At 47.7% G+C, this 25,644-nt stretch overlaps 8 protein-coding genes across 8 annotated transcripts; 3 read left to right on the top strand and 5 right to left on the bottom strand.

The window, feature by feature from the left end:
- Window positions 1-875: 875 nt before the first annotated feature.
- DFL_006764 (uncharacterized protein) lies at window positions 876-4,099 on the top strand (the record flags this gene model as incomplete). Its single annotated transcript, XM_067636243.1, has 9 exons — window positions 876-1,751; window positions 1,812-1,969; window positions 2,024-2,523; window positions 2,584-2,706; window positions 2,762-2,837; window positions 2,891-3,079; window positions 3,134-3,307; window positions 3,373-3,817; window positions 3,893-4,099. 9 exons carry the CDS (start codon window positions 876-878, stop codon window positions 4,097-4,099), a joined length of 2,748 nt encoding a protein of 915 aa, XP_067487880.1.
- A 340-nt stretch (window positions 4,100-4,439) lies between these two features.
- On the bottom strand, window positions 4,440-6,174 carry DFL_006763 (uncharacterized protein; the record flags this gene model as incomplete). The annotated part of the gene is made up of 2 exons (XM_067636242.1): window positions 4,440-4,614; window positions 4,682-6,174. 2 exons carry the CDS (start codon window positions 6,172-6,174, stop codon window positions 4,440-4,442), a joined length of 1,668 nt encoding a protein of 555 aa, XP_067487879.1.
- A 1,542-nt stretch (window positions 6,175-7,716) lies between these two features.
- Window positions 7,717-8,097, top strand: DFL_006762 (uncharacterized protein; the record flags this gene model as incomplete). The annotated part of the gene is made up of 1 exon (XM_067636241.1): window positions 7,717-8,097. The coding sequence occupies one exon, from the start codon at window positions 7,717-7,719 to the stop codon at window positions 8,095-8,097; it is 381 nt and encodes a 126-aa protein (XP_067487878.1).
- A 2,590-nt stretch (window positions 8,098-10,687) lies between these two features.
- On the top strand, window positions 10,688-12,886 carry DFL_006761 (uncharacterized protein; the record flags this gene model as incomplete). Its single annotated transcript, XM_067636240.1, has 1 exon — window positions 10,688-12,886. One exon carries the CDS (start codon window positions 10,688-10,690, stop codon window positions 12,884-12,886), a length of 2,199 nt encoding a protein of 732 aa, XP_067487877.1.
- A 1,196-nt stretch (window positions 12,887-14,082) lies between these two features.
- DFL_006760 (mitochondrial 54S ribosomal protein bL28m) lies at window positions 14,083-15,057 on the bottom strand (the record flags this gene model as incomplete). Its single annotated transcript, XM_067636239.1, has 1 exon — window positions 14,083-15,057. The coding sequence occupies one exon, from the start codon at window positions 15,055-15,057 to the stop codon at window positions 14,083-14,085; it is 975 nt and encodes a 324-aa protein (XP_067487876.1).
- A 517-nt stretch (window positions 15,058-15,574) lies between these two features.
- DFL_006759 (uncharacterized protein) lies at window positions 15,575-17,022 on the bottom strand (the record flags this gene model as incomplete). Its single annotated transcript, XM_067636237.1, has 4 exons — window positions 15,575-15,824; window positions 15,920-16,120; window positions 16,170-16,896; window positions 16,971-17,022. 4 exons carry the CDS (start codon window positions 17,020-17,022, stop codon window positions 15,575-15,577), a joined length of 1,230 nt encoding a protein of 409 aa, XP_067487875.1.
- Window positions 17,023-18,747: 1,725 nt separating this feature from the next.
- DFL_006758 (uncharacterized protein) lies at window positions 18,748-20,988 on the bottom strand (the record flags this gene model as incomplete). Its single annotated transcript, XM_067636236.1, has 6 exons — window positions 18,748-18,801; window positions 18,874-19,145; window positions 19,209-20,348; window positions 20,420-20,757; window positions 20,826-20,845; window positions 20,980-20,988. 6 exons carry the CDS (start codon window positions 20,986-20,988, stop codon window positions 18,748-18,750), a joined length of 1,833 nt encoding a protein of 610 aa, XP_067487874.1.
- A 2,683-nt stretch (window positions 20,989-23,671) lies between these two features.
- On the bottom strand, window positions 23,672-25,133 carry DFL_006757 (uncharacterized protein; the record flags this gene model as incomplete). Its single annotated transcript, XM_067636235.1, has 2 exons — window positions 23,672-24,615; window positions 24,692-25,133. The coding sequence occupies 2 exons, from the start codon at window positions 25,131-25,133 to the stop codon at window positions 23,672-23,674; spliced, it is 1,386 nt and encodes a 461-aa protein (XP_067487873.1).
- Between the last annotated feature and the right edge of the window lie 511 nt (window positions 25,134-25,644).

Genomic DNA, 25,644 nt, shown 5'->3' with positions numbered 1-25,644 from the left:
CAAAGCCCTCAGCTGGACAGCCTCTATCGAATATCCGCTTCCGACTACTCGACTTATCCTAGTGAGAGTCGGTTTGCCTCAGCCCTGGAGCGTTCCTGCCAACAAAGTTGATTCAACAGACATGTCGTGCGGCTGAACTCTACGTTTCAAAGAAACATTTCGGAAATCGGAGACTTGGCGTCGGTCTATGCCTGAACTGGGTCCCAGCACGGACCGACTGCGGCTCTGATTGGTGCGCGCTTCGGAACACGCTAACCTCGCGCGAGTACCTTCATTTCCACATGGTATGTTCTCTTTGGCGAATTCCCCGATCGTTTAGGGGTTGGCCTGTTGGCAAAATGGCTCTCAGCTGTTGCATAAGTTTTTTTTTTTAAATCGATTCATCCAAAGATTCGCTTGCGGCTTGAAATTTTCAATTGGAGTCGAGGGCGTTCACGATATGAGCTTCGTCGAACGTCGAGCCCTTGCCTCTGCAGCTCTGCAGATGTAAGGGGTTATAGAGTTATTGCCTCGCAGAAAGCCGGAGTCTATAATGCTTTGTCATGAGATATATTCGCCCTGCATCTCTTCATGTGCGAAAAGGGACAGCAAGAGGCCGCCACGGTCTCCACCTGAAAACCTTCTTTCCAACAAGGTGACGTTCCGATAGCTGAATTTCCCCATACTAACCTAAAATTGCCGATTGAGCTTGTATACGCAAACGCCACCAGCGGTCTGGAAGGAATTCTCGTTCACGATGGTTGACTCGGTCAAAGCGCGATGAACTGGAGACGCCGAAGCCGTGACGGATGGGACGAAAAGTATAAGAAGGGCCCGTTTTCTTCGAAATGTAACGGCCATCATCCGCATTTCTTCCTTATAGCCTCCCCATAGCTATGAAGGTCCTCGATCGATTCAACGTGCTAGCTTGCCTTGCGGCAGCAGTTCTGCCAGCAGTCAATGCCGTTGCATTGACTTCAACCGCTACTCTGGCATGCCCACCGGTGGCCGCCACGTCCCCTGCCGCCGCTCTCGTTTGCGCAAAGACGGGTGATGTCAATGGTGCGAAGCGAAAGTCGATCCGCACATTCAAGAGCAAGTCGACTCCATCGGGGGACGATTGTCTGACAGAATGTCTTAAGGATGCTACATGTTTGAGTTTTTCATACGACTCGAACGCATCGAAGACAGAATGTCGTCTTATGCTCAAGACGGTGACCGAGCAGCAGTTCACGGCGGGAAGCACCGGAATAACTTGGTGGGATCGCGGCTGTTGGACCGTTCCGACAACGTGCGATAACCCAATTGTTCCGACGACAAGCGCCAAACCTATCGTTTGCAATCGCGATAACGTTCTTCGAGCATTATACGGGAAGGGCGATGCTGCTAGTTCGTTCTGCAGCACTTACACAATGGCCATCGCTACGGCCGGACAGGTGTATCCTTCGTATCTCACATCATGGTCGACGACATCTGAGCGCATCTCCAGCGCCTGCACCTGCTTGAGTGTTTCCCCTCTTACCACTTCTACCACTCCTACGACCACATCTACCCCCGACGTTCCTGTGATTCCTGAGGATCCTGGCTGGACGTCAACCTACACATGGACCGAGGCCGTCCTCCCGGTCTTCACATCTTTCCCACCTTACGAAGACACCCCAGTTGCACAACCTCCTTTCCCATCGACTACACAGGTTGATGCTTTGCCTCCAGCCTACACGCCAGTTAATGATTGTATCTTCGATCCTCTTGCGGCTCCGGATACCAAATATGTAAGTCCAGCCGGAAGCGACCCGACCCCTCGGTAACAAGTATTAACAATCATGTTCCAGGAACTCTTTATGTACGGCCCGGACGAGGCTAGCAATGACTTCGTCGTAGCCAAAGATGTGCTGTTTGCGCTACTCGGGGACCCGGATTTCGCAACGGAAGAGGAAGCCAACGCGTGGACGGCGCCTCTGTTCCGCTTCTCTCAACCACAAAATTCGAAGTAAGTTGACATGAGCCTACGTTGTTGGTCAACATTCGCTCACGGTCGCTCTAGCTTTTACGATATCATCATCGAAACCACCCAAGGTGACCGTTATCTCGGTTATGACCCAGAAAACGGGAACATACTCCTTGCGGACCGAAGTTCGGGACCGGCAACCACGGTCCCATCGATAGGCGATGTGGCACCGATCAGAACAACCGCATTCATTATCGGGTGTGATGGCGAAATAGAGGTGATTGTTTCGGGCGTGCGATCCCGTTGGGGCTATAGAACTAGCAACCTAAATCTATATGGTTACGGTACCGCTGGAGGAGACTTGACCCTCAAAGCCACACCCAAGTCTACGGGTTCCGAACTGCGACGTCGTGGTAAGGGCAACTGGGGAGCAAACCCTCGCTGTCCCAACTTGGCAAATTCCTGGGCCTCTACACGAAATGGTGCACCGGGTGCCTATAATATCAACAACTGTGGTGAAGGTTATACTCAAGGGATCGAGGATGGTGGCTTCTATTATGTTAGAATCACCTGCCAAGATCTTCACAGATGTTACAGTAAGGCCGCTCCTCACCTTTTTCCTACCTCGTGCTTCCCTTGCTAACATGTTATAACAGGTGATTGTAGCAGGACCTGGGAAGAATGTAACGATGACTTCAATACCCGCGGACACGGTGTATCCGGCGATTTCCGATGCAGAAGCTTGAATTGGAAGAACGGGTCTCAGGGCAAATGTTTCAGTGAGTAAAGTCGAGCTCTAAAATAAATTAGCGGGAGACTAATCCGATTTCGCAGAGGTTGTCCAAGATATGTATGAACGCCTAAAGGGCGGTGTGGGCCGGAATAATTTCAACCGAACCAATTCAGAAAGGTGTGTGTTAGATCCATTTCGTGGAAAACTTCAGTTATTGATTGAAACGTTAGGTGCACTTGCAATTGCGACAATGGTGGAAGTATTTGCAATGGCCAATGCGCCGACTCAAACTTCTTCGCCAGCAAGGATAACTGCGGAGCATGTGGCAGACGCTGTGAAGGCGATTTGGTCTGCAATAGCTCTCGACAGTGCGACTGCAATTGGGGCGCTCTCGGCAGGAACAGTCCAGATAACTGCGGGTATGCATACAACGTTCCATAGGTTTACCTGATACTTATGCTAACATACTGCAGTGTCTGCGGTCGACGATGTGCAACCGAGAAGGGCATTATCTGTTCAAATGGCGAATGCATCTGCCCTTTCAATACCCAGACCGATAGGAATAACTGCGGTGCCTGCGGGAACATCTGCCCAACCGGAACGCATTGCAACGGTGGCCAGTGCGTTTGTAACGAAGATCGATGCGGGTAAGTTGCCACTTCCGGTTGCATATCACTTGACGAACGTCAATTCCTAATACCCGCGACTGTAGAAATACTTGCCTGAACCTCAAGTACAACCCCAACAACTGCGGAAGCTGTGGAAACGTTTGCGCAAGCGGATTCTGCATGGGTGGAGCCTGTTGGGACCCTCCCGTCGACACTCCTACCTGCCAACCCAAGGAAATCATCGTCAACGGTGGTTTCGATGCCGGCATGGCTCCGTGGACCGGACCTAGCAGCACAGGCATTACCTCTGGCACAATCATAACAGACCCGAGATCCCCTCCAGATTCTCCCAACAGCTTGCAGATCACCCTTCCGGCAAGCGCGGCCCAGTATTACCAATTCGCGGATATTGGTCAGGCGATTGATATTTGCGTCAATCAAAGGTACCGCATCAGATATAGCGTCCGAGTCGAGAGGCCCAATTCGTACAGAGGAGGTTGCGAGGCTGCCGTTCTCGTACCGGGTCAAGCATTCGTAGTACAGGCAATCGTAAGTGCTAAACCACCACTCCCTCATTTTACCATCATCTCAAAGCACTTGGCTAACATGCACTCACTCCAACAGAACATCGATAAACAAGAGTATACTGACATTGTAGTCGACTTCACTTCCGACCAGGGCGTTGTCCCTGAACCCATGTTCTGGCAAAGTATCGTTGCTCCGGACGGTGCTAACGGCCGTAGTACTGTGACTTTCAGAATCATCTGCCAGGGTGGAAGCACCGGCGGTGGTCTTGTCCGCATCGATAGTATCAGCATTGCCCCGATCTAAAGGTGGCAACTTTGCGAGTTCACTTTCTCGGGCGTTTTGCTCAATCGCCTGCCTTCGGTTGCTTCAGCACATATTCCTTTTAATATTTCACGTATATCGGAAAACAATATTCTGATTGCATCGCATTTACATTTTGGCGCATGTAAAATAAAACCATCCAAAACTGCATTCGAGGGGGTATTATTACATTAATAAAGAAATCAAACCGTATCGCTATGCCGGTGTTTTAATTACAAAAATCGAGAGAGCCTGTCTCCTCTATCGGGTGGAAGCTCTTTTATATATCTATTTTCTAAATTTTGAACTTCAACCGGTTGCCATCGGCCGGCTGCGAGCCCCCTTACGCCTTTTCTACCGGATTGGTTTTGGGAAGTTCGTCCGGTTCCACGTAGGCGTATTTGGAATGTTTTCGAATGGCTTCACCCTTAAAGTAAAACACATAAGGAATTGCGCAACATGCGAGGCCGATGAAAGCTAGCAAAGTGCTCGCCCATTGGTACCCGAGACGATGATACCTGGTTAGGATTATTATCAGTAAAAATGTTTCAGAAGTTTTGTTCACTGCAAATACGGAAAACTCACATCTGAGTGGTAAACAAAACGGTAGAAGCACCCCAAATCGAACGGATGAACGTCTTCGCGGCAAGCGCCGATGCGGCTTGATGTTGATACGTATCGACAAGATAGTTATTGGCAGAATTGTAAAGGAAGATGAATCCGAACCCGACCGGGAAGCCGCCGAGGCAAGGACCAACCCACGACAGACGAGGGTAGGAAGTCCACGCAAAGATGAACAATCCGATCGGAATGGCCCAACAGGAGATCATCATGGGAATGAGTCTGGCTTCCGCTGGAGGCTTGCCACCGTGCTTCTCGACGAGTGTGAGGTAATGATTGTTGACCCATGGTGAACAGACAGCACTGATTACGACACCGACGGCGATAGGGATAAACATCAACCCGGTTATTCCGGCGCTATAGCCCTTTCCTTCTTGATAAACGATCGGGTACGCGACGAAGAACATGTACAGGAGACCGTAAAGAACGGACATGTAAAGGGAGATGAAAAGAACGATGGGTTCGAGGAAAAGGAGTTGCAAAGGACGGAGGAAGAAGAGCTTCATCCTTTCACCGAGGGGACGTTTATCGAGAGATTGTTCGGTAGTGTATCGGTTGTCTCCGGTTTCCTTTTGTAACTTTTTGGCCCTTCTGGCGAGGATGGTGGAAGCTTGGGTTTCCGGGACGGTGAAGGTGATGAGGATCCAAACGAACCCAGCCAAGATGAGCTGAATCCAATATAACCATCTCCAGCCCTTAGCATCCGAGAGAAATCCACCGACGAGAGGACCGATAGCGGGACCGATGAACGGAGCAGCGCTGAAGGCGGCCATCGGAACGCCTCTTTCTTCATTCCTCCAAAGATCTGCCAAAGTTCCGCCGACCAAAGACATCGGGGCGGAGAAGGCGATACCATCGATTGCTCTCGTAACAATCAACGTTTCGATATTTTTCGCTACCGCTCCGGGTATTATAAAGACAACAGCGACTCCGAGTGTAACCGCGTAGACAATTCTTCTTCCCGATAATTCACTCCAAGGAGCAAATACCAAAGGACCGATACCAAAACCAACAACAAAGACCGTGATGGTGAGAAGGGCAACTTCCTCCGAAACATCGAACTCCTCGGCCACACCGATAATATCACTAGTGATGACAGCAGAAGCAAACGCAACGACGAAACATGTCAATGCCACGACCATGGTGATGTACCACTTGAAACCCTTCGACCAATTCTTAGGGTTTTCCGGATCATTGAGGGTGAACGTGACGAGGATGTGGTCTTCAAGTTTTCCGGTAACATTAGATTTTACGGTTTTGATGATTTCACCGGCCGGTGTTTCTTCCGTAAATTCTTCGAGGTTGGCTTGTTCGCTGAAGGTTCTGTAAGGAGTGTATACGGGATCAGGAAGTTCACGATGTGTTGGGACATGTGTGAGTGTTGCATTGTCAAAGTGATGGCTTTCCTCAGGAATAGATTCCTCCATCCTGGCATCAAGGTTATTCGCAACAACCATTGTAAAAGGAAATATTAGAATGCAATAAAGAAAGAAAACAAGAAGCCCGAAAGAAAGGCAACGAATATTGACGACGATATTGGCATTTTCTTAAAATATTGGCAGCATACCCAATGGCTTTTTATACTCCGTTCTTCTCACTAAGATTTCATGTACCTGACGTGATGTCCTCGAACACGGATATGTCGGCATGCACTAAAAGTCGGCTTGCTCGGCCGGCATCGATGAGAGCTCAGGTTCGGCATGCCGAACTTTTACCCGATTGGCTGAAAATTTTCGGGATGCATCTAGAATCTTGGGCCGGCACAACCGAATTGGCGGTTAGACATTTTGGTCCCCACACTTTTCGGTATGCCGGGCCAATGGGAGAATGCTCGAGCTTATTTTCCCACTGTCCCTAAATGCGGCCGGTAGGTTTTAAAAACTCTTCTTTTCGTTCATACGGGCAGACTTTGGGGTTTTATTTTAAATTTCAGACTCCCTTCGTTTTTTTGTCCACCTGGCTTGTCGAATAAATATTTTGAACTGCTCCTGGAAAACTTCAACGATACTCGGAACACGACACTCCTTTTCGCACAGACCACTGGCTCCGTAACATCAAGGATATGCATAACCAGATCTGCAAGAACGGCTCACGCTTACCCTGCATGCAGTCATCGCCTAACCAGAATCTCTCATGTCAGCTGCCTCTTACCGACTGACGGCAGAAAAATTCGGATAAGAGATTTTGTTGAAATTTCGGAGTAGCGGTGCGGGGGTCCACCAACATACTCCGTATTGACTTTGGCCGAAATTTAAAAAGTGGGCCATCTTTCACACGGAATTTGCTATATTTTCACATGTAAACAAAGTTTCTTGCTGGGATTTTGGACGGCAGAGGTCCGGAAGTTTGGGATGGCTATAGGCCGCTGTATATATAGCTTTCGACGGTGTCGGTAACGGCTATTCCCTCGTACCACTCGTAATTTTTGATATCTATCACGCCTCTCTCTTACCTTGAGTGCATTCACCGGTACGAGCAGGATCCACACCTGTATCGATAACGATCACATTGAACGCACAGTATCGAAGTTCAAAATTAAAATAATTTGCATTTTAGATAACTCGAGCCATTCGGGACGACCGTTTCAAGCAGCCTGTGCGACGGTGGCTCTATCGTCTCGCTCTCCAGCCTATCGGCGTGGGTTTAGGTAATGCATTTAGGTGTTATGTGTTGAAATTGTTGCAAAAAGCCTAGTCTCGGCAAAACACCCACGCTGTCAAACATGTCCCATTGTAATATCCCCATGACATCACAATAATGACGTCCATGTGGGAGAAAGCTGTACTTTAACAGTTGCGTGGTACAATATAAATCTTTCATGTACCATCGAACACTCAAAATTCAATATTAGGTTCGAATTCGAGTTCAAAGACATACAGCGAGGGTTTGGATTCGATTCAAAAGATCGATTGAACACACCTCTCGTCCGCTCCCAGATTTCAAACTTCTCCGGGTCTCGATTCGGAAATCGCCATAAAAATTTTAATACTTCATTCAAAATGAGCCGTCTTGCTGCTCAAATCTGCCGTTCGTCTCGGGTCTCACACCCTAATTTCACCCAGGCACAATCTCGAACTTCACTCTCAAAATTCGGGGTTACACAAATCATCCAACAGAGCCAACTATCAACAAGCAACTTGCTCTACAACAATTTCCCTGCAGGCGACCAGAAACGGCCCGGGCTACCGAGCGATAAAGAACGAACGGCACGGTCTCCGAAGTCAAGCGATGAAAAGATATTAGATCGTGCACACGAAGCAGAAAAGAACAAAGCGCCTTTCACAGAGGAAGAGCAAATAAGAAAGCAATTGGACAAGAAGGAAGGGTATGGAGAAGGCGAAGCTGAAGATTTCAATAAATCGCGCGGTCGGAACGCTTAATACTAGACAATAGATGCAAGAATTATGCAGGTATGGATATCAAACCTGAACCTGTTACGCGTCAATGGTCTAGGCTTGGTTCCAGCTACACCATAATTTTGCTGGTCAGCCCTAGTATAATTCAAGATATCAGCCAGTCACGCGACCCCCAGGCGGGATCAGATATCGATATTATTTCCATTAAAAATAGCATTTTATTTCGTTACAAGCGAAATTATCCCCTAGATCGTGCATATAAATACTATCCAGTCGTGGTTTCTAGCCAAGTCATGACACCCGCAGAGCTCGTGGATCAGGGGCGCTTATTGATGCACCAGATCCTCCAACTATAAGCCGTCGGTGCGGAAAATTGAATTTCCATCGGAATTGCCCCCGAACGGGCAGGTAAATTATGCGTAGGGCTGCAGAAGGTCTTTCGCTGTCAAGTTTCAGACCGCCCGAGTAATATGAGAGCGTTTGGAGAATCATGCCGGGCAAAGGGAGTGTTATTTTTGGTGTTTCTCGAATAAAATGGTGTTGCATCGGGCGTAGGTGTTGATTGGCTGACAGCGCTGCGTGCTGGGATTCTGTGTGGGAGACAGCAAGGGCCCAGCGGCTACCAGCTTAAGCTTAATATCGACCAAGACAACGCTTTCTGGCGACGAAGGATGAAAGATCGGATTCAAGATTACATGTGCGCCTAGATAATGCGGTCCGATGCGCGGTGCTGACGACGCTTTCGGGCTGAACAGCGCTGGCATTATCGCTCCAGTTTCGAGAGCCTCAAATCTAATATTTAGCTAGCAGGAGCCTAGCCATGTGGCGATCGATGCTAGCCAGGGACAAAACTAGCCTTCGTCATGGTCGCAAGTACAGGTACATCTGGGACAAGGTGTCATTCAACGGAGAACCGTCCAACGTTACCTTGAAGAAGGGAAAGAAGTCGCTCTTAAGTGGTGATCATATCTTTGAAAACAGCCTCTGGTGTGGCTGATGTCATCATGGCAGAAAGCGAGATTGTCGAAGCGGTGGCAAAACATTCAAACGTTCCTTGGATATCGGATTGCACTTGCGGAACTGCATATATATGGTCGTGCTGTCATTCAGGGCCTGTAATCCCATGTTCGCCAGTGGACAGTTGCAGGCGGTTACTCAGACTTCAAGGCAAAAATAAGTGAGCGCACAAGTCACCCTACTGGTCCTCGATCTGCCAGCGCCCGCCAGGGTTGTGCGAGCTGACTCCCTGTATTTAGCATCGGCACGACGCAATTGGCTGTGTGATCCCTGTTCCCACCCTCGCCAAAAGAGCCTGTTATGCGATATGATGCTATTGCGGTCACCAGCATCTCGAACACAGCATCCGGTTTTGTGAATTCTGAATAAACCCAATCGCCTTCCAAATCCCTTTTTTTTTTATCTCTTCCCATCAAAGCGTTAAGGCGACGCCAATAGACTCATGAACTGGCAAATGCAGGTTTGTGGAGTCGCCTGTCGGTTCCTGTACCTTCTTTCGTTCAAGTCATGTTCCTGCTTAGTACCCTTGCAGCTAGAGCGATCAAGTAGCGAACGCCTCGTGTTCACCGTTGATAAACGTTGAAATCACCCACAGTTTTCACACCCTCTCTTTTTTTTTTTTCCTGCTCTTTTTTCCCCTTAGGTTGCTTTATGCTCAGGCTTCCTCCTGTCAATTCACTATTTTATATATCTACATCGTATCCCCTCTATTTCAAGTTAGATCTTCTGCCTCGTCTTCCCCTCTCTTCGACTCGCTACTTGTGTGAAACTGTGTTTCACCTTGCAGAACCCGACTTCGAACCAATATATTGTTAGCGCCTCTTCAAACACGTACCAAATCGCATCGCATATATAACGACGAGATCATCTGCATCTCCAATTTTTATTCGAAGAGGTATCAGATAAAAGCATTCGTGAAGCGTTCACTCACTTTCGCGGGTTCTTTTCTTTAATATCCTTTTCGGCAAGTATCCCAAAGCAGATCAACCTCGAGGGACGACAATTGCAACACATCAACACATCCCGTAGTATATCTAATTGACGGACCTTCGACACTCTATTGCGCATCACCATCTTCTTCTTCTTCGCCGCGACTGTTCACGAAAACGAGTTTCCTTAGTTGAAGCATTTGCATAGCATTTGAAGAGCGTTTTGTTTGTTTAGTAGTGGATTTCTCTCAGGAAGAGTTTTTGCGCTGCTGGAATATCTTTCTTTTTGCTTTTTCTCAACGTTATTCGATATCTCATACGGTCCTCTGCTCTGCTCAGCACAAAACGATTTTTTTTTTCATCACTTTCCATCAACTTCACCATCACTCCAAACAAGCTCGCCTTCCTTTCATTCAACAGATACTCTCGGATCATCGGATACCCCGGTTCTCTATTGTTCCAGCGCCTTCGGATAGAGAAGAAGAAATACATACCCTCAAAAGTCTAACATCTCAGTGTCAAAGTACACCGTTGCAAGGTAATTGACTCGAAGACTCGAGCTCGAGCCCCATGCAAGCACGCGAGCTAACGATCAATTTCCTACGAATATAGATTAAACACCCCTCTCCTCAAACTACCGTTCTGGGTGCATTTCATTCCCTAAAACAATGGCATCTATGTCTCTGAGAGATAGGATGCATCGGAGCATATACCAGCAACGGGATGAGCCGTATCCATACCCTGACCTTCCACCATCGCTAACACCGCACAGACACACCAACGACCAACAACACCCACAACCGGTCGCACAGACATACCATACACCGTATCTTGGCTTGAGAGCTAGGCTATCGCAAGTATGGTTCAACCGATGGACAATCTTGCTCTTGTTGATCGTTGTACGGATGATCATCTTGGTCGCCGGCATGAACAAGGATCTTGATTCGGCTCAGGTCCAAGCTCAGTCCGCATGTACCGGTGTCGAAAGCATGGGTAGTGCTATGGCGTCTATGCCACACTACATGGCCTCCGGTGTCAATGAGGCGGCAGCGAAGGGCATCGAAGCCGCCGTTCGTGGCTTGCAGAAGACTCTCTTCTTGGGTATCACGGCCATAGAAGCTATTGTCATTTTCGCCATCAACGTCCTTCTGCAGACTTACATCTGCCTTCTCACTTTTGCCATCAGGAGCAGCTTGGGAACAGTTCTCAACGCCGCTAGTGAGATTACACAGTTCGTAAACAAGACCCTTACCGGAATCGTCGACGACATTAAGGGTGACGCGGAGAACTTCGAAAATGCCTTCAACCGCTTTGTGGACTCCCTGAATTCCATCGGCAACTTCTTCGGCTCCGGTACCGAGGTCCCCAAGCTCTCCCTCCCCTCGCTCGACCGACTTGGCCAAATTAAGATTCCCGATAGCGTCGCTCAGGGCCTCGAGGACCTGAACAGAACCATCCCAACCTTCGATCAGGTTAACACCATGTACACTTCGGCCCTTAAAATACCATTTGAGTTCATCAGAAACGAGATGAACAACACTCTCACCGTCTATCAATTCAACCGCGAGGTTCTCCCGATTCCCGAGAAAACGACATTGACATTCTGTTCTGACAATCCTACGATCAGAAATTTCTTCCAAATGATCCACGATAAGATCAAGGAAGCCAAGAATATCTTCTTGGGTGTTCTGATCGCTTGTGCCGTTTTGGTCATGATCCCGATGGCATACCGTGAATGGTGGCGCTACAGAAGCATGCGTCAACGCGCATACATGCTCAGCGGCAATGACCAGCAGTTTGACCCTGTCGACATCGTCCATATTGCCACTTATCCGTACTCCTCGACTCTCGGGTTGAAGGCTGCCGCTTGGTTCAAGACCAATCGACGCCAAGTCGCCATGAGATGGTGGTTCGCTTACATCTCTTCACCCGCCGCCCTTTTCGTCCTCTCTCTTGGTATCGCCGGCCTCGTCTCCGTCCTTGGGCAATGGATCGTTCTCAAGCAGATCGTCAACGCTACACCCGCACTAGCTAACGAAGTCGGGGAGTTCGCTGATGTCGTTGTCAACCAACTTACCGATTCCTCCCTCGCCTGGGCTAATGATGCCAACGGCGTGATCGACCAGACCGCGAGCAATATCAATGGCAACGTCCTCGGCTGGGTTCACAATGGCAGCGTCGCTCTTAACAACACACTCACCGGCTTCGTCGATACGATGCAAGACGGAATCGATGATATCTTTGGAGGCACCCCTCTCGAGGAGCCCGTCAAGGGTATCTTCTTCTGTTTGGTCGAACTCAAAGTCAAGGGTATCCAGAAGGGTCTGACTTGGGCTCACGAAAACTCTCAAGTCTCGTTCCCATACTTCCCCAACGATACATTCTCCCTCGGTGCGGAAACCAGCGTTGGTCCGGACGCGAAGGAAGGATCCGATAGCTTCCTGGCTGATACGGGATCCCAGGCCGCTGACAAGATCACCAACGTCGTTGTGAAGCTCGCCGAGAAGTATGAAAGCTCACTACTCATCGAAGTTTACATCTCTTCCGGTTTGATCGGAATTTGGCTGCTCATCTGTATCATTGGTGCGATCCGTGTGGCTATCATGATGGCAGGGAGTGACAAGACCAGGGCTGAGGGCGGTTCCAAGGCGCCAATGGGGGGTAACCACCAGAACTTTACCAACCAGAACGAGGATAGGATCGCACCGATATTCCCACAGTTTTCGGAAAAATCGGATCCCGATTTGAGGATGAGAGGTAGCTCCGAAGACGGGGGTGCCCCTGCCGCGATTGGGAGCCCAACTCGGAGGATAGTAACCAAGGAGCGGCCACCCGTGTGGAGTCAGCATGGTGATATCAAAGGCTAGGCGGTATGCGAGAGTAGGTTGTATTTCTTTCTTCGAGCAGCATGGCTCCGAGTAGCCTAGATGGCGAATCTTGCCATTTTCACTTCATACATATTCGTTTCTAATTAGCATATTCTCATGGCGTGTTTCGAGTTTTTTTTTATTTGTTTCCTTTGTTTCTTAATTCTGCATTTACAAAATACCCTGAGAAGCGATGGTTCATTCCAAGTTGCTCTGCTGCATGCACGAGTTTAACCGACTACTGTGTACTATTTCCTTTGTTCGGATCGATCCGAGTCTCCTTTTCTACATCTAAAAGCTTGTGTGGTGTACAACCCTCCCCTCAACAAGGAATTAAGATTATACCTGTCCTGAGAGTGATTCTAATATTTTAATTTCGTTTTGTCCAACATACCCTTCCTGTGGTATACCAAAAATCGAACTAATTTTTTTTAACAAAAAGCCTTCCAATGTCCGCGAAGCGTTTCTCTTCATGTTTTGCAACGTTTCAGGGCTCCAATACCTACCTGTCTAGTCGCGGTGAATCGTTTCATAACTTGCTTGCTCTTACACCTCAAGCTGTTTCGTATATATATATGCTTAGATGCAGTATCTACATGTGGTCGTACGGATCATGGTGCATTCTCTTCATGACTATCTTTAACTAATGAATTCATGACAAATTCCACCTGTCACCCCCATTTGCTACCTATAAACCACACTAACCTGGAGGCCTGCCCCACACGGTCCTGCACTTAAAGAAGCCGAGGGGCCTGGCGACGGGACAAACTTTGTACACCCCATTCCCGGCACAGGATTTGGAGGGCATGTAGATACGTGAGACCTTCTAGGCAGGACATTGTATACCAAAGGTCACATGACACTTTTTGGCTACCATCGCAAAACCGTGTCTGCAAACCGTTTGTGAGCCGTTCGCAGACCTCTGACCGTTACTCTGGTCGTTGGTCTGACTGTGCTCTGATTGCTATACTCTACTGTTCTTCTGGCTGTTCAACCTCTATGAGATAGCAACATCCAAGTATGATTCTTAGGAGTTAATTCATGGGCTTGCGTCGAAAAAGGCCTGCTACATATCCCTGGTGTTCCTATTGAGAAAGATACTGGGAATAGATGATAGCTGATATGTATGTACAGAGATATCTTACAGAATGATACCAATCAAATTCAGCGCTCAATAGCTGAGACCAAGCAGCCGCTTACGCGGATACCGTAGGATTGGAAGATTCGGTGGCGGTTGTGGCAGGGGCTGAAGGGCCTCCTCGTCGAGCCGCCTGAGCCTCCGCTAGTTTCAATAGACGTTCTTCTTCCTCCCTCTTCTTTTCCTCCTTCTCGATCTTCTTCCTCTCTTGGTTCTCTTGCTTTCGTCTTGCCATCACTGCCTCTGCTCTTCGTACCCTTGCATTTTCCGCCTCCGTCTTCGCCCTCCGTTCGCTCCCCGTCTCTCTACCCACATACCTCCTCGCCCTCCATGGCTCCCCGAACAGCACCTTCTTCACCTGTGCGGACTTTTTCCATCGTTCCGCGAAGCCCTTGGGTATATCCTGCCTCTTCAATCGCCTTTGTTTATACGTTGGCAGGGCTTCCTGTACACCTTGTGCGACACCTAACTTCACATTCTCCGCTATCATCTTCTCCTTCGTGATCAAGCCCATCTTTAATCGCTCCTCGTTATACTTCCTCTGCACGGTCTTCGAAGTCTGTAGTCTGTACCTCAATTCCCACCCCCACGGCCCCAGTTCCTTTAACCTTGCCGGCTTCTCCGATAACAGATAGTTGTCCAACCCACCGACTTTATCGATTGTTCGCAGCACGCTGGTGGCGAGTTTACAAGTAACCCACTGACCGAGTCCAAAGCTCCATAGCTTCTTGTGCTTGATGTTAGGGTACCATCGACGTCGGGTTATGGTGTACTTCTTATCCGGGATGTTATTACCGAACTGAACATGTTTGGAAGCATACAGACCGAACCAGGATTGTTTGAAGGTAGTCTTGATGGGGTATGGGTACAGAGGAGCCTTTGCGAGAAGTTGGTCGAGCTTTTGTTTGGAGGAGTGTTTGCCTTCGAGGGGGGTCGTCGTGGTGAAGGCACGGCAGGCGGCTAGGAGGAGGGCGGATGGTGGGGCGGTCGCGGTGGGTCTGGAGACCAGAGAGGAGGGTATTCGAGGTGGCATTGCGGATGGTTATGGTTGCGGAGGGGGCCGCCGGGGCCTAGGGATGCGTTCGTGGGGTCGGGTACCCTCTTTTGGACGTCAATTGGCGAAGGGTGCGATCGCGATCATGTACGTATGCCGCTGAAGTCGGTAAGGTTGAGGTTGGTGAAAATATTGGAGCGGTCGGAGATAACAGTTTTCGCCGATGTATAACACAATGTAACTGTTGCATTCTGTGCCAGCGATTTTTGGTTGGAGAGTGTCGAGGCCGGCTGATGGGCGAAAATTATGCTAATTGCTAACATAAGGTCTATAAAAATCTAGTGAAAGATCAAAATGCAATCGCTTTCCAGCAGAAAGGGTATACTAATTAGAAAATTACAAATGCTATGATGTACAAAATATAGGAAGTGACCAATAAAACAAAAAGCTAGGAGTCCTGCCACTTTCCCCCCTCCCTACCCAGCTTGCCCAAAATCCATATTGCCATATTGCCGAAACCATCAAAACAAAGTATCAAACAAACTAACCCAAGAAATTACGTTATGAGGATAGCTAGAAAGAGAATTCTCCAGCCTATGTACTCGATGAACTCAAGCGCACTTGCCCCAACCCTACGAACTGCAGAACTTGCAGGACGAACAGCCCAACCACCATGATCAATAACAGCATGCCAATCACCAGCACCGCCCAGAATGTATACCAAGAAGCTGCCGGATCCACTCCGTAGTTCCAGATACTCGGCCACCCTTTCGACTTCCACTCTCTTATGTTCTTCTGCATTATCGCTATCCTCGCTCTCAATATTGGAAAGTCCCGTTTATGTCGGTATGATTCCCTTTGTATGATATTCATTTTTTGCAGAAAGTCGAGAGATTCGTACTGTTCTGTCGTACATAGTTTTTCGAGTAGAGGGTCTCGGAGTTCGTTTGGAGTCTTTTCTCCAAATGGGTTGGCTGTTCGGAATAGTTTCCGAGATTCGTGCGATTGTCCAAATATCAGGCGATAGCTGAGGAGGATTTCTCGGAGGTATTGCGTAACGTCCTCTATTGATCCCCACTTTTCGAGGGTTACCGATGAGCAACTGGAATTGGGGTTAGTACCGTTATATCACATGGAAAGGGGATATTTACCTATGAATCACCCCAATGCTATCGCTGCTCTCAGGGAGATTCAGGTAACAGAACGTCGGGTACTTGTATAAAAATAACACTCTCGCATCCGGATCGAACTCCATATGCGCCGGTAGCACATCCGTCCACGATACTCGGACGCCGCCATATTTAACCATGAGTGCGATATTGAACTCCTCCGGCCGTACCATAGTCATTCTATCAAAATTCTGACAATCCTCGGTGTCCTCGCTAATAAACACATTGCCCTGCGGAAGCATTAACCCAAATCCTAGCAGAAAGTCCGGTATCGGTAGATGCGTAAGACTGCTATCCTGTCGTATTGCCCAGAATGCCGGAATCGTGTGGCCATCGAATACATCCGCTACCGCAAAATTTCCCAGCGGACATGTGTTTACCGATGGAAGGTATAACATTGTTTGCCAGCCTAGTATAGCGAAGGAAATTGTTTTCGCCAGGTCCCTGGAAGCATCGTCCTGTTCGTCGGTAAAGTGGCCGAGGACGAATTCGGCGACATCATCGAGGGATTTGCCGGCTTTGAAGAAAAACGCAACGGGTATGAGTAGTTCTCCTATATCGGGACATCTGTCGGTGACGAGGCTGGGGAGGGCATCGATTTGTCGTTTGAACCAGGCGAGATACCATCTTGACAGATTGGCCCCTTCGTCGGAATTGGTAAGAGATGTTATCGGAAATACGGTTCTGAGGAATTCATCGTTTAGGCTATCTTTAGGGTCCACGATGTGTTACAGATTAGATATCAGGGATGCGGCACGCGTCAGATCGGGAGTTTGGGCTTACTATCAACGGTGCCGGTATTGCTATTTGTGACGACAAGCGCGTCAGCTGCCATTTTCGTCGTCATTTATGACTACCAACTCTCTATTACCATCTATTCCTTCTGCCTAAGAGATACCTTGGTTCGATGTCGAAGATGTCCGATATTTTTTTTTTTCAAGAAGTACGTGCCCCGTTCCTGACATAAATCCCCTTTGGTCCCACGGGCTTCCATATATAGGCTTCCATATATAAGCTTCCATGGCTTCATGCGGCGGAGCCATTGAGTGCGGGTAACCCACCGATTAATTAAATATATGCGGGCAGCGGCGCATCTCGAAAGTTCAAATCAGGGCAAAATTGCACGAAGATTTGATGGCTTGAAGGTGTCGAACTACCTCTGCGCCGCGGAGCTAAATCTCATTCTGCTGTTTTTTAATAGAAGGTTGGGGTGCAATGGAAGCTAGATCATCGCCCAAAATTGCCAGCAGCCCGTTGGCTGAATGATTGTGCGTCTTGTCACGGAACATTTCTTGCAGATGTGGGGTTCGAGGCTCGCGAGCTGTTCGTGACACCGAAAATGGGTTGGTGCTGTTGGATTTTACCCGGGTTTTGCGTTGCCATCGCACATTTGCTTTTCTTGTTTGGGTAAACAAAAAAAATGTCTTGGCGCGCGACACATAAAATCTTCTGATCAACAGAAAAATTCTTTCTCTTCTTCTCTTCTCTCTTCAAACACCAAGTCCCCAATCCAAGACGTCAACGGTCCTGACTCTTTGGAGCCAGTCGATAGTTAACGCTCTTTACGACATCACCCTACGAGATCGGACGACACTGCCCTTTCGATGGTTCGATGTTTTATTTCAAATCATTACATACTTGTATAGCTCTGTCGGTTGGGAGACGAGAAGAATCGGCCACAGCCTCTTACTTTAATGTAGAGCTTAGTTATTTCTCCGGACGGATTCGTCTGTTCGTTGATGGAATTCCTGGGTGGGGAGGTGGTCGGCGGGTCATATTCCAAAATCGTCGCACAGGACTATGTCTGATGAGTGCGGGGAATAACCATGACGCGAACATACCTTTTAGATAGTACTTGGCTACGTGTGCGATGTAGGCTACGCAGGAGATGGCGATGGGGCGCTGAGGCTTAGGGGCGGATGTGCTCTTGTCCTGGGTGGTAGCTCATGGCGTGACTTTTCATGATGTATACGTAGATGCTCCACCGCGTGACATGTCCGTGGCGTGAGCTTAAATCTTCCCACGGCTTCGGGACTACGCGCGGGAACACGTAAATCCGAGCTCTTTCTCGCCTTCAACTTTTGGATTAAAAAAGGTAATGTACACGATGATGCATAAACGTCTCGGAAGCGCAGAATTGCCGCCACGCGGGAAGAAACAAGTGCAGGACCCGGATCTGGTACGAGACAAAGAAAGGAAGTTAGAGGAAGTATGATTGCTCAAGAGCGTTGATGATGATATGAGCGAAGAATATTAGAATCTATCGTCAGTTTGGGTATCTGCTGGTTCGTAATTTGCCATGCTCCATAGACATGACCAAGCATGGCGTCCTTTTTTTCTATGCGCGAAAAAGTTTTCAAAAAAAAAGAAAAGAAAAGAAAAAGAAAAAGGAAATAAAGAAAGAAAACCGTCTTTTTAAGAAGCGATACAAAGAGGAAGTTCTGAAAAGGACTTTGTTCGCTGAAGTTAAAGATGTACTGAAAAGGTTGAGTAGAAAGACATTAAACAATGTAGGGATTGAAGGAGGAAATTTTGATTGATAGGGGCGCGGGCGACGATACTAAGCACCACCGCCTAATTCGATCTTCTTGCCCTTAACAGACTTCATTTCCATCTGTTCGAGTATATCCATTAGCATTTTATTCAACGTCGACTCGATAAAATCAAAAGAAACTGGAAGACTTACTCCTAACGAACAGAGCCAAGCGATACCACCAACGGCAATAGGAAGAATGAAGCAGGTGGTGATGGCCTTATTATAAGCAAGGATGACACCGGGGAGGTTCTCGGCGGAGATAATCATCCGAATAGCAGTGGCACCTGCATGGATAACAAGCTGTGGGTTGACCCTCGGTGCAAGTTTTGGAAGCTGTTGAAGCAAAGTATTCGAGAAGATGTTCTGAGCGATAGAGATCGAGATGGCGCCTCCAAGAGAGTTGAAGAAAATGGCAAGGGCGTCTGAATTAAAAGAATATGATCAGTAAAGGCTCCGTAAGAATATTAGGACGATGGGATACTCACTTCCAACAGGCATATCATCAGGGCTCAATACAACCTGGACGGCGACAAAGGGAATTTGAATACCCATTCCTGCGCCGAAACCCGCTAGGACCTGGTATCCAATCCATTTGCTCGACGGGGCGTCCACCTCAAGGGTATGCAAAAGACCAGCACCGATAGTGAAAATAACAGCGCTAGCCCACATAAACGGGGTGTAGTAACCAAGGACGGTTACGGACGCTCCGACGATAAGAGAGGCGACAGTGACAGATATCAAATATGGGATACACCTAATACCGGATTGAACGGCACTGGTGCCTCGAACGGCCTGGAAATAGAACGGCAGGAAGTAAATATGCGCGTAGAGAGCCATAGAAAGGAAGCAGTTGAAAGTGCAAGCCGACAGGACGGTTCGGTTTCGCAGGAAGATTCTCGGAGGGATGGTCGCAAGATCCTGTTCTCGGTATTGAATGTAGATGAAGATAGCAATGATAAGACCGAATCCAATGATGCATCCCCAAACCTTGGAGTTGCTCCAGGGATACGTAAAACCACCCCATTGAAGTGCGAGAAGAAGACACACAATGGCAGAGATAAGGAAGAAGGCGCCGAGAATGTCGATTTTGGCAATTCTTTCCCTGACGGTAAGGTTCGTGATCTTTCTCTCTGGCGGCTTGAAGAAGAACAAGACGACTGCGAAGGCGACGCCACCGATTGGAAGGTTGATCCAGAAGCACCATCTCCAGGTAAGCTTTGGAGCATCCGTGAAAGCTCCACCAAGAAGTGGTCCGATAACACTAGAGATACCAAACATAGAACTGAGAGCTGCGATATACATCGGTCTCTTTCGTAGTGGCACCGTAAATCCGATAATCGTCATACCGCCGGAAAATAGGGCAGCAGCGCCAATACCAGCAACAGCACGGCCAACAATAAAAGAAGTAGAGCTCGGAGCCGCGGCGCAGACGACAGAGCCGACTTCGAAGATGAAGAGAGAAAGCAAGAAAGTCCATTTTACGCTGAAGTAGGTATAAATCTTGCCGAAACTTGGTTGGAGAGAAGTTTGGGTGAGAAGATAGGACGATCCGTACCAACCGACATCGCCAATAGAGTTGAATTGCGTCGTGATCCGAGGAATGGCAGTAGCAATGATAGAGTTATCTAAAATTCATCAGGTTGTCAGAATGCTTTGTTCAAAGCTGAAATCCAAACCCAGACGTTTAAACACGTACCTAGCGCAATGACAAAGGTAGAAAGACAAAGACCAAGAGTCAATATAGCCAATGTGAGCCCGCCGGGATATTTTGACTCGTCATCTTCCTCCGTAGAATCTCCAGCTTTTTCATCAGTCGTAATTGGTGTTTCATCCCCTCTTTTCTCGATAGCCTCCGTTTTTTCAGAATCCGTCCTGCTTGCGGGAGCGGCTCGTTCCGCAGGTACATTTAATCCACTTTCATCCTTGCTATCAAGAGGCTCTTGCTTTGGAGTGGTGGTCGTGGTATCGGTATGCTTAACTTCCGTTGTCTCCGGAACGGAACTTGCCGGTTTCTCGCTGCCCTCTAAACCCATTCTGCGGAAGAATGCACGTTAATCGGGACCCTGAAGGCTATATCCGACCGTTCCTTCCAATCAACTCACCTTGAATCTGAGCTTGTCTGCTATACAGACGAAAAATATTCGATGAGGATAAAAAACCGTCTACAGACGTCAAAAGGGAAGTAAATTTTCAACCCGCTGACGAAGAAAATATTCCCCATGACAACTCGGTCCCCGGTGGCCTTTAAGGAGCCACCAGCGGCATCGTAGTTTGCTTTTTTTTTCGTATTCACGGAATTGGACTGATCCGAACACCTGCGCACGCCAATGTTTATTACACAGACATTCACCGCAGGAAGCGAAATGGTGGGCACTGACCGGCCTAGGCGGTTGATTATCCTTGGGCTGCTACACTGTAGCTTATTCTTGCATGGGAAATAACCCGAATATCATGATATCAATTGCTCGAGGCTGTTTTGGGAGCCTATAGGCAGTCCCGATGTATCGGTGTGCGTACATGGCTTGCGAATCCGTCTCCTGATCACACAGGAATTTTCCTCGATCACAAAGAGAGATTGGTCCTTGACTGAAGCAACAGTAAAATATGAGACATGTCAAGCTTTGAACTCATTGAAATGTCGAAAATGTTACCTTTCCGTACCCCTGCAAACCCAGGTGCATCCTGCTGACATGTTGGATTGCCTGTTCGGGTAGTCGTTTTACGAGAGCCTCTGCTCGGGTTTGCTTGGTACCGGGAAACGTCCACAAACCTCACGCCTAGCTGACATGTTATCGACCAGTCCTTCGAGTGCGAATAGTAGCGACTGCGGGCCTTGTTCATTGGGTATTCAGAAATGGGTTCCCGATAGATGTACACTTAGAGGCTGAATGACTCGCGATTAGGGCAAGCAATAATAATAATTAATAACAAGAGGTTGAGGCGTAGTATACGTCCAGTCAACCTTAAATTCTGGTGTAACGGCCGACGGTCAGATCTTTGACCCGGGTCCATGACATTCTGGTTTGTAAGCTTCGACGTCGCGGGATCGCGCAACTCGGAAATTAGCAGGGAAGATACCTCGGAGGAACCCGGTCTGGGGCCTGCGTTTCATGCAACAGCGGCAGGCAGGAGGCCTCTTCTCGGTGTCAATGTTAGACAGATTCCTTTGATTCGCTCCTGTGCTAGATGGCTGGATCACAATTATAACATCTACGAGTCAATGTTGGTGCCTCCTGCGAATACGATCGATCATATTTTGGTGCTTACAACCCTGTCCGGCGTTGTAAGTTGGGCTGAGTGTTTTAGCCCTTGGCCCTGAGATAAGGGCGGGACCATGCAATAACAAAAACAGATATCGGATACGAAAGATCTCCAAGCGGGTACATGCAGCATGTATCGAACCAAGCTATTACGATCGAGCTGCAAGTCGAGGCCGCCCAAAAAAAAAATTGTATATGTATGTATGTATGTATGTATGTATGTATGTATGTATGTATGTATGTATGTATGTATGTATGTATGTATGTATGTGCTTCATGCATTGCCAGGCCAGTAGTATTCTAAAGTACCATTTGTTGACCCATAAACGAGGCTTAAAACAGTAGCATCGAAAAGGGCTAAATCAACCCGACGAGGCGATATGATCCAAGATAACGTGAGAAAGAATGTCTCTCAAATTTGTAAGATAAAACAGACATGATATATCAGCAAACATGTTATTTAATCCGCATGGCCTCCAAGAGTTAAGCTTCGAGTGAGGACAAATAGATTGTATATCGACTCAATATAAGCACTAATCTACGAAAAGAGATACCAAACCTAAGCCCGCAATAGCTGGAGGGCTCAGGTTATAGCTAACGAGCTAGCATATCTATATATAATATAGACTTAAATCTTACCTCGATCGTGACAAATCGCTTCGCATGATCTGCGACCGGAATACTAAGAGAGTAGGAGGGTTGCATATTTACGAGTAAGGCGAAGCTGGCAGTGATTGCGCTTGCCAAAGTGAATAGCTTCGTTGTAGTTTATTTGGCCGATTTTAAATACATGGAAAGAAATAGACAAGTGGCCTTTCTTGCTTGATAGTCCTCACTTGCATACTAGGTAGCGCAGTAGTGAAAGGTTATGTATACTTGGTCTTTTATGTTTGATGATGGTAGCGTAACTTTCGGTGCTAAGGAGAGGGCATGGGGTAGGTAGGAGACGGGACGAGGTAGGCTATCGTAAGATGAGTGGCGACAGGTAGACAAAGGAGGGAGGAGAAACGACTGGTAGGTAATCGCCTTGAGTTAAGTTCTCTTCAAATAAAAAAAACTGCAAAAAAATGCAAAAAAGGTGACCACGAAACGTTTTTGGGTTCGAATTGTTCGCCCAGATCGAATCAAATCCTAGTTGTTACCAACCAAGCCATCTCATGGCTACTTAATATGGTATATATAAACGCCAAACACAGTCTGACCTCTGTTATTATTTTACGTATGATGTATACGATCCATAGACTGTTACACACTGACAAAAGGACACTCGGGTTATTTACCAGACGCTATTTACCATATAGAATAGAGATACCCGATCACTTGACGTAGCCCCTTGTTTTAAGTTTGCATAAAACACCGCTGTAGAAGTATATTCACTCGCAGGTGCAAATACACTTAATGATGCCAACGATGTTTATCTGGTTGGTGGGGAAAAGATCTAGAGCTAGGTATCTAATATCCCTTTTTAGCCACTGGCTCTATATGTAAACTTGCTTGTGCAACCACAAAACCAACAATGACAATTCTCATATATAACATTGCTCTCGTAACTACAACGAGGTCTAGACATCTATTCGATCGAAATGCATAAACCTGCCCCGCGGGATAAAATACTTATAAATCAAAACGAGCGCAGGATCAAATGGCGGGGTCGAAGATTCCAAAGAAGAAAAGGAAAAGTCTTACTGTCACCCCTCCTGTTGACCCCTCAAAACCTCCCCCACAGGTACCGCGAAAAGATCTCCTAAAATCGTAATATCCCCCTTTGCCGCTTTTGCAATACACTCCCCTAAATCCTGTGGCCTAAACCCTCCTTGCAACCAAAACTCTCTCAGCCCTTCAACCTTCACGCTCCCCAAATCAAACTCCTTAGGCGTCGTGGCATACGCCATTCCAAATTCATCATCATCTGGTTCCATATAATAATCGTCCTTATCCGTTTCACTCATCCAGCTGTCCATTTCCGCTTTGGAATTATAAATAATCAAATCCTTCACCCCTTTCAACTCCGCGTTTGCAAAGCGCCTCCACCAGGCGACGCTTACCACGCACTTTATCTTCAAGGTTTTGACGTTTTGTGGCGGAGTGATGAACCATGATGGGTGAAACATTTCGCCGCGGAGGTATAGCCATTCTAGTTGTTTTAAGCCCAGAAATGCGGTTTGGAGGTTATTCAAAACCGAAGCCATTCGTTCTATCGGAGGGGGGTTATATTGTCGATCTTCGTTGTCTGTAGCTAGTTTTAGTGATCGTAGGTTCACCGTCCTCGTTAAAAGTGCGGTAAGATCTGTTGCTTGCTTTCCAGCGATAGTTTCGAGTATCCTGTCCTCGTATACTTCTTCATCATCTGCATCTTCTTTAATGTCCCCTTCGTCTTCACTGCTGGACATTCGAAAATCGTCTTCATATTCGTCATCATGAAGGAATATCTGTAGATCCAGACTTGTAACCTTTTCTAGGTCTATTAAGTCGAATATTGAACACTTTGGCTTAAACCATTGCGAAATCGAACTTATGAAGTTCGTGTCTAGGATGATGCTAAACTCATCCGCTTTCTTTCCCTCGGAATATCTTTTCAAAATGCCTAGGAACCTTTCGATCCCGGTAGGTGGATCATCCAAGGTTTCTAGATCTATTGCCAGTCGTGAATATATTAGCCCTAAGGCTTTTTTTAAGATGAAAATTAAAGGGAACCAGGAAGTACTCACAACTCCCCCAAACGCTAACTTTAACCCACCGAACCGCAACCCCACCCTCCTCAATCCTATCCCCAAGCACCCTCAACAGCCCATCCCTCATACAAGCTGTACTTCTTGCAAAAACTTCAGGCTCCAAAACCAATCCTCTAATAAACCCAACCCCCGGCATCACCTCCCCTCGCTTCTCGAACTCATTAATAGTACGAGCTAACGCCCTACACCCATCGTTTCCAACCGCTCGGAGTGGGTTGTGGGTGAACGGCGGGCATGGCGGGCCGCGATATTTCCCGGGTATTCGGTCGCAGAGATGAAGGGTTGAATAGAGATGGTGGAGAGAAGGCGGGTAGAGGGATTTGCAGGTTTGGAGGAGGGAGAGGGTGTCACGGAGGGAAAGTTGGATGAGGATTAGGGAAACTAGTTCGGAGGGGAGGGTGGTTATTGCCGGTGGCATTCTTACTGGCATGGGTCTTTTAGTTCAAACAAGATATGATGCTAGATGGCGGTGGTATATTCAAGATTTGGTTAATCGAAGGCCATTCTGTTGTTCGGGCTACCGATGCGTTGTAGGTGGTTGGGAATTGTTGGATTTTGAACAACCGTCGACTGCTTGGCTTACTTCGATAATGGTGGAAGTCAAAGCACCGAGGTCCCACGGGACCCGGATAGAATAGATGATGTTTAGGTTGGGGAATAAAGCCAGGGAGCAGCGAGAATGATTGGCAAACAAAGGGAATCACGATGCAGTGGAAGGATTCATGACGCGCGTAGACTGTATCTAGGGAAGCGGGCCATTGCATTAATCCAGAACCATGGTTCCTAAGACCTGTTGGCCGATAAAGCTAATGAGCAAGGATGGCCCCGTCATCTCTCTGATCCGTCATAATCCCTCAGTACATCAATCCTAGATATCTACACTACGGATAGGTCGACATCATGAATATTAAGTTCTATTAGTTGATTCC

This window comes from Arthrobotrys flagrans (assembly GCF_004000055.1).
Source record: "Arthrobotrys flagrans strain CBS H-5679 chromosome Unknown unitig_8, whole genome shotgun sequence".
Classification (NCBI taxonomy): Eukaryota; Fungi; Ascomycota; class Orbiliomycetes; order Orbiliales; family Orbiliaceae; genus Arthrobotrys; species Arthrobotrys flagrans.
This window is presented reverse-complemented; position numbering and strand designations above follow the sequence as displayed.